General features: G+C 52.5%; 1 protein-coding gene across 1 annotated transcript; it reads left to right on the forward strand.

Annotated features, from left to right (window-relative positions):
• Positions 1–264: 264 nt before the first annotated feature.
• LOC119315082 (alpha-1,3-arabinosyltransferase XAT2-like) lies at positions 265–2,593 on the forward strand. The gene is made up of 3 exons (XM_037589752.1): positions 265–704; positions 814–906; positions 1,010–2,593. The coding sequence occupies exons 1-3, from the start codon at positions 578–580 to the stop codon at positions 2,308–2,310; spliced, it is 1,521 nt and encodes a 506-aa protein (XP_037445649.1). The 5' UTR covers positions 265–577; the 3' UTR covers positions 2,311–2,593.
• The last annotated feature ends 8,958 nt before the right edge of the window (positions 2,594–11,551 follow it).

Genomic DNA, 11,551 nt, shown 5'->3' on the forward strand with positions numbered 1-11,551 from the left:
CCGGGCATACATGCCTCTTCTCCCGTGGACGAAAACGGAAAAAAACAATAACACCACCACCCCACAGAGAGAGATCAGGGAAGAGGCGACTCAACAACAGTGTGGGTGCGGGCGTGGGTCGGACCGTGCACGCCCACCCTGCGTGGCGCGGCCGGCCCAGCCTGCCCGGGCCGGTCAACGGTCCGCCGCGCACGTCGTGCGTTCCAGTCCCTCCGCACGACGACGGCGGCTAGTCCCGGGTGGCCAGGCTGCTAACCATCCTGGATGGATTTCGCTGCAATAATCCCTCACTTATGAGTTGCCGCAGAGCATTCCGATTCTTTATTACCACCCTCGTTTAATCATCGGCGCTCGGCAAGCAGAGCAGCTGAGGTCCATCCAGATCCAGCCGCACGAGAAAGTTTCAAAGCATCTCTCTCTCCCTCTCTCTCTGTCTCGAGAAGAGTCTTCCTCCTTGGGGGGAGGCAGGCGGCAGGGAAGAAGCAAAGCCCAGCAAGCAAGCAAGCTTCCTTGCTTGCTCCAGATCTGGTCTAGGTCGGAGGAGGAGCGGGAGGGCGCGCTGGGGTCGGCGTCGGAGATGAAGGCGGCGCTGCGGAGCCGGCAGGAGCCGCGGCGGGTCAGCAACGGCGTCATCATCGCCGCCATGCTCCTCTCCCTCTGCGTCCTCAGCATCGTCAAGGCCAGATACTGCTCCACCCCCTTCGGTATGTCTTCTATCTTCTTCTTCCCCCTTCACTTCTTGCTTCTTTCTTCTTCTTGGGTATGGCTGGATGGATGGATGAGAGCTTGGATGTTTTCTTGGGACGGCCGCAGGCAAGCCGGACGACCAGCTCAAGGAGCAGATGAACTCCAGCATCCGGATGGAGACCGACGACGAGCCCACGCCCGCCGCCACCACGGTCGGAGGTGCGCCCCTGTCTTCCGGATCGATTGACCGAGATTGAGTGCTAATTTGGGGGCGAAATGTATGTAGTATGTTGCTCAAGACTCTTCCTTTTTTGCTGGTCAGTGTCAGAGGAGGACGCGGAGGAGGATGTGGAGGAGGACAGCGCCGCCCCGGTGCCCAAGGTCACCGCGGAGAGGGCGGAGAAGACAGCCGTTTTCTCCGGCGCCGGCGCGGGGAGGAAGGATAAGGATAAGGGGCACAACAAGAAGAAGAAGCCGACCTGCTTCATGACGAGCAAGCGCTCCGAGCGGTGCGAGGCGGCGGGGGACATCCGGGTGGTCGGCAACGCCTCCACCATCTACATCGACTCGCTGGACCGGGAGTGGCGGACCAAGCCGTACGCGCGGTACCACGACCCCGTCGCCATGACCCACGTCCGGGAGTTCCTCCTCAGGCCCTTCCCGGCCGACGCGCCGCCGCCGGCCTGCACCAAGAACCACTCCGTCCCCGGGTTTGTGTTTTCCAACCGCGGCTTCTCCGGCAACCTCTACCACGACTACACGGACGTGCTGGTGCCGCTCTTCCTCAGCACGCGCAGGTTCAACGGCGAGGTGCAGTTCCTGCTCAGCGACCTCAAGCCCTGGTGGGTGGCCAAGTTCCGGCCGCTGTTCCGGCAGCTGTCCAAGTACGAGGTCGTCGACGTGAACAACGACCTGGAGGTGCACTGCCTGCCCCGCATCGTCGTCGGCTCCGACTTCCACAAGGACATGGGCATCGTCCCGTCCAAGGCCGGCGGCGGCGTCTCCATCGTCGACTTCAAGCGCACCCTCCGCGACGCCTTCGGGCTGGAGCGCGCCGCGGCGTCCCGCGGCGGCGCCACGGGCGCCGGCAAGCCGCGCCTCCTCATCATCTCCCGCAAGAACTCGCGGCGGTTCCTCAACGAGCGGGAGATGGCGGCCGCCGCCACGGCCATGGGCTTCGACGTGCGCATCGCGGAGCCCGACCAGCACACCGACATGTCCACCTTCGCGCGGCTGGTGAACTCGGCGGACGTGATGGTGGGCGTGCACGGCGCCGGGCTGACCAACATGGTGTTCCTCCCCGCGGGGGCCGTGCTGATCCAGGTGGTGCCGTTCGGGGGCCTGGAGTGGCTCACCGGCGTGACCTTCAAGAACCCGGCGGCGGACATGGAGGTGACGTACATGGACTACAACGTGCAGCTGGAGGAGAGCTCGCTGCTGGAGCAGTACCCGCGGAACCACCAGGTGCTGACGGACCCCTACGCCGTGCACAAGCAGGGGTGGGACGCGCTCAAGGCCGCCTACCTGGACAAGCAGAACGTGCGGCTGGACCTGGACAAGTTCAGGGCCACGCTCCGGGACGCGCTCAGCCGGCTGCCGCCGGCGTCGACGCCGGCGGCCTGAGCCTCAGCCCGCCCTGCTCGGCCGCGCCCGTCCCCGGTCCGGTAGATGTAGATCCGTCCGTGTATATCTATCTGCTCTGCTCCATGCCTGCCTCGTTTTGCTTAACTTGATTCTTGATTTCTTCTTCTTTTCTTCTTCTTCTTCCTCTTGCTCTTCTTCTGGTAAGACCCCATTGACGGCGAGCAAGAACTTGTGGTAACAGAGGATGTTTGGTTCATATCCTTTTGTGATTATTTGCTTCTTCTACCAAATTAATTTACAAGAAAAATGCCAAGAACATATAGCTCAAGTGCACTGAGCAGCAGTCGATCCCCTTCTCCATGTTGTCGACCCATGAATCCATGTGATCCTACCATCTTCCACCCCATCTCCATTGATAATGGCGTGCCAGAAACTCAGAATCCTTCGGCTAGCGCCGGAGAAATTTCTTGGTCATGGGGGGAGAGGAGGAGGACTGCGACTTGGCGAGCTCCTGCGCCGTGTCAGCTAGCTGGTAAGTAGGTTTGTTTGTCTCGCTCGTTGGAGATGGATGCAGCTGCCGCGGAGTCGTGGAGCGATTTCGTCAGCTGATCGATGTGTTGGTTGATTGTTCGGCGAGTGGAAAGGAGAAAAGAAATCAAAGCTTGGCTGATTCGCCGTGGTTCGTGGGCGCGTCGCTGTCGCCGAACTGGGGAGCTGCCAACTCCGAGCTACCACCGGCCCCGGCCTGCCAGCGTCATCTCGTTGTGACATCGTGTGAGGCGCACGGGCTGCCCGAAGCTTCGGCGGTCTTCTTCTCTTCTCTTATCTTTCCAGGGGAAGAAAGCTCAGCGGCGGCCGGCGTGTCGCCGTCCGGTCACATTTCGCCGTCTGGTTAAAAGGCAGACTGATTCAACGATTTTCTTCTTCTTTCGAGACCGGACCTATTCAAGGAGTATATTCGCGGCCGGACCACTTTAATCTTGTGCACGAGAGTGAAATTTGTTGAGTGGATTGAGAATTAACTTTCATGAGACTGAAATTTACTGTCTTTTTCTTCTCGATACATGTCCTTTTATTAAACTCGAAAATCAAAATACATGTCCTTTTTTTAGAGTAGATCTATTCAACGCGCATAATTCATGGCCGGACCACTAAATCTTGTGCACCAGAGTGAAATTTGTTGTCTGGATTAGAAAATGATTTTCCTAAGATCAAAGTCCATTGCCTCTTCCTTTGATAAATATCAATTTTATTAAACTCAAGATATAGCTTCAGTAGTGATCTAAATGATCTTATATTTTTTCTTACAGACAAAGTACAACGGATAATGAGTGGACATCGTACTTTGCATAATTAGGATGTACACAACCAACATTAACAGTCTCACAATGTAAAAAGAAAAGACATAATGGCCGAGGTTTTTTTTTTAAATGTCTAGGAAAGACATGTGAAAGAGGAGAGATGCATGTGAAAGAGAGGAACAATCTAGTGAATTTTTTACCTGAAGTATAAGGAAAATGCGGAAAATATCCTGTACTTGGGGAATTCCAATTGAGGTCAAGAGACTTGATCATTTAAAGCAAGTACGGGAAAAGTGGAGCAACTTCTTCTTCAATACAAGTGAAATAGTTATCTATTGGAGTACTTACCAACACTTGCATGAACAATGTTCCATTGTGATCAGAAGACTGAACTTCTACGGATAATAGAAAATAACACTTTTGTATTATTGAGCAAGAACTTGTGGTTACAGAGGACGTTTGCTTCATACCCTTTTGTGATTATTTGCTTCGTATATCAAATTAATTTACAAGAAAAACGCCAAGAACATTTAGCTCAAGTGCACGGAGCAGCAGACGATCCATGTATCCATGTGTTGCTGCCATCTTCTATCCCCTCTCCAAATCTCCATTGACAATGGCACATCAGAATCCATTGGCTCGCACTGCAGAAATTTCTTGGCCATGGGGGGAGAGGAGGACTGCGACTTGGTGAGCTCCTGCCCCGTGTCAGCCGGCCAGCTGATAGGTTTGTCTAGTTCGTTGGCAGCTGCCGCGAAGTGGTGGAGCGATTTCGTCAGCTGATCGATGTGTTGGTTGATTGTTCGGCCAGCGGAAAAGAAATCAAAGTTTGGCTGATTCCTTCGCCGTGAACCGGTTCGTGGGCTCGTCGCTGTCGCCGAACTGGGAGCTGCCAACTCCGAGCTACCTCCGGCCCCGGCCTGCCAGCGTCATCTCGTTGTGACATCGTGTGAGGCGCACGGGCTGCCCGAAGCTTCGCCGGTCTTCTTCTCTTCTCTTCTCTTTTCCAGGGGAAGAAATGCCAGCGGCGGCCGGCGTGTCGCCGTCCGGTCTCGTTATCTTTCTTCCGCATTTCGCCGTCTGGTTAAAAGGCAGAATTATTCAACGATTTTTTTTAGATGAAAAGGGCTCTTGCCCCGGCTTCATTTCCATTAAGAAAACGAAACCACAGAGTGCAAAATCAGTTACAGACCGCGGGAGGAGATTGAAACATCTCTCTGGCACAAACATCCTGAGAATTTTGAAAACTCTAAGACAGCTCAAACTAGCAGGCAAGGAAAGGTTCATTTATCAGAAATCGGACTGGCCACTCTCCAACCACAGTAGGGACACCAGGTCTAACTACTAATTAACTCCCATGTCCACCCAGCCTCCCATCTTCTGCATGGAGTATTGCAGCCACAGTTCGTTCCTCTTCAGCCTGGCTCTGGCCAGAGCAGCAGCGGTGGTTTTCTTGCAGCCTCCCAGATAGCTACAGTAATCTCCTCCACGCGCTCTCTTGCCACCTCTTTGCACAGGATCTTCCAGATGCTGCAGTATCCTGCAATCTTTCTCAGAACCATCTGCACACCCATCCAAATTGCGTTATTAAAACACAAGTCATTTCTGCATCTCCAGATAGCCAGAGAGTAGCTGAAATAACCAGATTTTTAGCTTGCAAGTTATTATGTCTACTCCACATTTCCGCCACTTTATTAAGGGCAGGCAGATGTGAGTAACCTAAAATGGAATGGACATTTCTCCAAATTTTCATGGCTACCACACATTCAAAGAACATGTGATTTATATTCTCACCATCAGAGCAGAACAAGCAAGTCAAATCATTTAAGTTTTGTCTCTTAGCAAGGTTCTCCCTAACCAGTATTTTGTTATGAGCAAGCAGCCATAAAAATGTGGATATTGGGAGGGACATGAATTTTCCAAATGTCAGGAATATGAATTGGGCTAATGCCCCTAAAATTGACCATGGCATACATAGATCTAACAGAATAAACACCACCAGCCTCTAGCTTCCAGATTAATGCATCCTCATCATCATTGAAAGTAACAGACTGCACAATATTCAGCATGTCATACCACAGGAGAAGCAATCTGTTATCAATACATCTCCTAAAAGTGATCTTAAGGTTACTACCATCCCAAAGGTCAGCAATAGCTTGATTATGCTCATTAGCAATACTATACAATTCCCAAAACTGAATAGCCAAGCTACATGACCCAAACCAATGATCTTCCCAAAATTTAACTCTCTTCCCATTGCCCACCTTCCATTGATACCCTTGCTTGGCTGCTTTAGCAGCCCATAACACCCCTTTCCAAAAAGGGGAAGAGTTAGAATCAGGGCAAGAGAATATATTGGGATTATTGGCTCTATATTTATAGTCAACAATCTGCTTCCACATCTTGCTATCACCATTATGAAATTTATAACCCAGGAGGCTAGTAGACTTAAGTTCATCTCAGCAATATTTGGAATCCCTAAGCCCCCATATTGTTTTTTCTGGGTCACCAAGCCCCAGTTGGCAAGATGGTACTTATGGTGACCCTCATAATTGTCCCAAAAGCAGTGGGCCATCTGTGAGTTGATCAAATTAACAGCCCATTTGGGGAATTTAATCATGCTCATCAGATAGGTGGGAATACTAGCTAAACAAGATTGAACTAGAACCAACTTCTTCTCATAACCTAACAATCTACCTCTCCAACCAGCAGCCCTCTTCAACACCTTATCAACCACTGGTTGTAGGTCTTCCCTCCTCAACTTGGTGTAATGAAGGGGAAAACCCAAATATTTGAGAGGAAAGGATCCCAAACCACAGGACAGGGCTTGAGCTACCTTATGGGCTTCCTCCTCTTGGACATTAATAGGGATTAGATCACATTTATGAAAGTTTATTCTAAGCCCAGTGTCGGTGTCAAAATCGGCGGATCTCGGGTAGGGGGTCCCGAACTGTGCGTCTAGGCCGGATGGTAACAGGAGGCAAGGGACACGAAATTTTACCCAGGTTCGGGCCCTCTCGATGGAGGTAAAACCCTACGTCCTGCTTGACTAATATTGATGATATGGGTAGTACAAGAGTAGATCTACCACGAGATCGGAGAGGCCAAACCCTAGAAGCTAGCCTATGGTATGATTGTAATTGCGTATGTTGTCCTACGGACTAAAACCCTCCGATTTATATAGACACCGGAGAGGGTTAGGGTTACACAAAGTCGGTTACAATGGTAGGAGATCTGCATATCCGTATCGCCAAGCTTGCCTTCCACGCCAAGGAAAGTCCCTTCCGGACACGGGACGAAGTCTTCAATCTTGTATCTTCATAGTCCAGGAGTCCGGCTGAAGGTATAGTCCGGCCATCCGGACACCCCCTAGTCCAGGACTCCCTCAGTAGCCCCTAAACCAGGCTTCAATGACGACGAGTCCGGCGCGCAGATTGTTTTTGGCATTGCAAGGCGGGTTCCTCCTTCAAGTACTTCATAGAAGATTTTGAACACAAAGATAGTGTCCGGCTCTGCAAAATAAGTTTCCACATATTGCCATAGAGAGAATAATATTTACACAAATCTAATCTGCTGACGTATTCCGTAGTGTGACACACCACGGCCAAGCCTTTATCCGAGTCGTTTCATTATCCCACCTCAGTGTGTCATGCGAGGCGGTTTCCTTGGCACGTCTTGTCAAAGCAGAGATCGTGTCCCCTTATTCCGGGATTCTCATCAATACGGGCGTGAGTAACCCAACCGCGCCATTGATTATGGCGCTTGGAGATAAGCGAGTTTTACTAGACTGGTGGGGACACGTAGTTGCGTCCACCCATATAAGGGGATAAGGATCCACCTTTTCACCTACGCCTTCTTCCTCCTTTGCCTATCCATTCTCGCGCACTCGAGCTTTAGCGCCCAAGTCCGCACTCCCACCTTAACCTTCTCCAGCCATGTCCGGAGCAGGAGGCAAGTGGATGGTCTCCTCCGTCACGGAGGGACACATCAAAAAATTGAGGAAGGCCGGATACTTGTCTAACGACATCGTGCACCGGCTTCCCGAAAAGGGGCAGCTCATCCCCACCCCTAGGCTCCATGAGAAGGTGGTGTTCCTCCCCCATTTCCTCTGCGGACTGGGCTTCCCTCTCCACCCATTTGTCCGGGGGCTCATGTTCTACTATGGACTGGATTTCCATGATCTGGCCCCGAACTTTGTCCTCAACATCTCGACGTTTATCGTCGCGTGTGAGGCTTTCCTCCACATCCGCCCCCATTTCGGCCTATGGCTCAAGACTTCCAATGTCAAGCCTAAGGTGGTGCGTGAAAACCAGGCGGAGTGCGGAGGCGCCATGGTGGGCAAGATGGCCAACGTCTTATGGCTCGAGGGCTCCTTCGTGGAGACCCTGAAGGGGTGGCAATCGGGGTGGTTTTACATCACCGAGCCGCGCGACCCCGAATGGGTCGCAGCCCCCGTGTTTCGATCCGGACCCCCTACGCGGCTCACCTCCTGGAAGGAGACGGGCCTGTCGTGGGGTAAAAAAGGAGAGCTGACTGGACTCCAAACATGCATCGAAACCCTGGCGGACAAGAAGCTCAAACTTGTCAACGTTGTCCAGGTTATTCTCATCCGCCTGATCCTCCCGTGTCAACAACGGGCTTTCAACCTGTGGGAGTTCGACCCGGCGCGGCACCAAACCCTGAGCAGGCTCTTTGACACGACGTACGAAGATGCCTGGAAGGTGCTTTTCAATGGCGCCGAGGCCCCCGCATCCGCTACCGAGGATCGCGGATTTAGTACGCAGCGTCGCGCTCATGTGGTAAGCTATTTTTTTCCTTTTACAGGGTATCAGTTTTTCATAGTTTGACTCCATGCGGGATCTAAGCTCCCTTACCTTTGACAGGATTGGCAGGTGACGTCCGGACAGATCAACTGTCCGGCTCCTTTGCCCGAAGGCCCAGCGGACGCTCGCTTGGCGAAGCTGCTGGTTCCGGCACCCTATGTGGTGCCGGAGAAGAAGGCCACGAAAAAGGCCACGGGGACTTGAAAGAGTGCCCGACGCCAGGAGGTGTCGGATCCATCATCCGACGGTTCCGAGGCGCATTCCTCTCGTGAAGACGAGGAGGAAGAAGAAGAGGCCTCTCCCCCTCCAGCGGGAGGAGAGAAGAAAAGGAAGGCCGACCTCTCTGGGGAGGCCGGAGGGTCCAAGAAGGGGAAAACCCTTCCTCCGGACTACTCTACCAACGCCGATGACGGCAGAGAGGAGTGGCTGCCCAGGGCCAAGCCCCTGGCAAAATCGTAAGTATCCGGATACCAAAGTAATTCATAGTATTCGTTTATTGCACAGCTTTCCCTTATGTCGAATATGTTTATGCAGCCCACCCAAAGACCGGCTCGACGCGTCGTCGAGCGGCTCACTGGACTCGTCGGATGTGAACTCGCTTCCGAAGGCTTCCTCCCCCCGCCCTATGGACGACACCAAAGTGTTGTCCCAACAGGTTCCAAGCCGGGAGGAGGTGGTCCTGGAGGCGCCGCAAGGCGACCTCCCAGACTCCAGGAGTAAAGGGGACGAAACCCCCCAGGGCTCCAAGTCCGCTCTAGGCCGGACACCGCTCCGGAACCTTCAAAGGTTCCAGAGTCCGGCGGGGGACCTCCTTCCAAGAGGAGCGAGCCCACCGTGCTGGTGACCCCCGTCCAACCAGAGGCGCCGGACAATCTGTTGGAGACGCTCCAAGGCGCCTCCATCAACGAGGAGCACCGCACCATTATGAGTGCGGTGGTCCAGAAGGTTCAGTCCTCCAAGAGCGGACTGACTGAAACTTGTACTAGCCTTCTAACAGGCTTTGAGGTAAGTAAAAAATGTGTAAATAATATTACCACATAGACAGTAGCCCCTGATGCTCTGTTTGGTGTTCGGAAAGAAAAGTCGAATAGAGGATCAAATCAAATTCGCAGGAGTCTAACAAAAAGGAGTCAATATGCGTATGCAGGCTTCTCTGCTTGCGTCCGCCGCACTGACTGCGGAAGTGGACACACTAAAGCAGAACCTCGAGCGGTCCGAGCAAGAGCTCGGGCGTGCCAAGAAGCAGCTCGAGGACAATGAAGGTAAGAAATACCTTGTTTAAATATATATATAAAGATGCAATTGCAAAAAATGACAGGATTATCATGGCTATTGTAGGGGCCACGTCTGAGGTGGCGACCCTTAAGCAAGCGCTGGTCGAGGCCGAGAAGAAGGCGGCCACGGAGCGCATCGAGCGGGAGAAGTATGAGGCCGAGGTTAGCAAGGTACGGCAAGAGCTCCAGGCTCTCATGGAAAAACATGAGAGTTTGGAGCTTGACTCAAAGACGCGAGCGTCCGAGCTCGCGATGGCTATTGAAAATGCCAAGTATGCCAAGGCCGAATCCCAGAAGACCCTCCAGGAGTTGGATGAGGTGAAGAAGATAGCGGCGGGTAAGGCATTCTTTATGCAAAGAAAACACATAAACGTGAGTTAATCGTTACTTACCCGAATCCGGAGCTCTCCAGGAGCGTTCGCAGATCTTCCCCGGAGTGTGTCTGATGCCGCCGCATTCTATCGAGCCGAGGAGGGCAGCTCGACAGAGAAGGTGTTCTGGTCTCAGTATGCTGAGGCCGGACACCCCGTGCCCCTGAGCGACCAGCTGAAGCAACTGGTCGAGCTCCACAAGGCGGCCGAATAGGCTATGAAGGGCCTCATAGTTCGGCTGTGGCCCGGAGGGGCTCTGCCTGGGAGCTATTTCGGGTTGGTGCGGCGGCTGGTGGAGGCCTGTCCAAGGCTCGAAGTCATCAAGCGCTCCGTCTGCATTGAAGGTGCCCGTAGGGCCCTTGCCCATGCTAAGGTGCACTGGGGTAAGCTGGATGCCGAAAAGCTTGTGAAGGACGGGCCACTGCCGGGGAAAGAGCATCGCAAGCCCGAGAATTATTATAAGGATGTTCTGAAGGGTGCCTGCCTTGTGGTGGATGAGTGTTCTAGGGATATAATTTTTGAGTGAAACTTGCTCGTTTTGTCCTGTGCGCTGAAAACTTGTTCATATGCGCTAAGCAATGCTGTTTGGAATTTAAAATATTACCTTCTGTGCGGCTGTTTATCAATTCTGAGAGATGGCGAGTCGTCGGCTTCTGCCCCCGTGCCGCTAGTGCTGGGGTGTTCGGGGATAAACCTGAGTGCTCTTTTCCCATGTTTGGGTCCTTCGAGGGAGGCGCTCAGCCCAACGAACAAGGCAATCGGACTATAATGCGTGAACACTCTCACTTAGCCATAGAATTCTATAATTTTAAATTTCAGCGAAGCCCCTGGTATTCGGAAGACCGAGTTCGGGGCGCTATCCACGCCTTGGCCAGACAGAGCCGGCTCCTCGCTCTAAGCGGCATAAGTCGTTAGGGACTCGAAAAACCTCTCAAACAGCGACCAGCTCTCGCTTCATCATGATAGTCAGTTTTAGCTTTCTCCACTGAGGTGCTCCACCCAGCTCAACTGGGGCACAATCGCAGTGGTTCTCCTAGTGCTACCTTAGCCGATATGGCGGAACGTAAGGCACCAAAACATAGGAGGCGGGCAAACCCAACTATTGATCCAAGACATGATTCAGAGCCGATGCATATAATGCTATAAGTTCGGGGTGCCGCACTTGTTAAAGTGTTCGGACTTCTCACACCATATTGAGGGGTACTAAATCCCCTGGCGTATTTTGCTCGTACCAAAGTGTACAGATGCAACATGTCGTTAAGGAACATATATTAAAAAAGAGTAATGCAAAAATAGAGAAAAGCTATGCACTATTTATTAAAGATGGCTGCGATCAAAGCAGAACGATACAAATAATGCGATAAGCAAAATGTTGGACTATGTAACATGTCCGTTCCAGGGGCAAGCTGCAGAATAGTATGCGAAACAGGTATACTGCTCGTGATAGAGACCACCTGGGAGTTCCGTAATGCGGCGTGGCTTGTCTGCTTCCTTGGTTCTTGCATCGTTTG

This window comes from Triticum dicoccoides, chromosome 6A, assembly GCF_002162155.2.
Source record: "Triticum dicoccoides isolate Atlit2015 ecotype Zavitan chromosome 6A, WEW_v2.0, whole genome shotgun sequence".
Classification (NCBI taxonomy): domain Eukaryota; kingdom Viridiplantae; phylum Streptophyta; class Magnoliopsida; order Poales; family Poaceae; genus Triticum; species Triticum dicoccoides.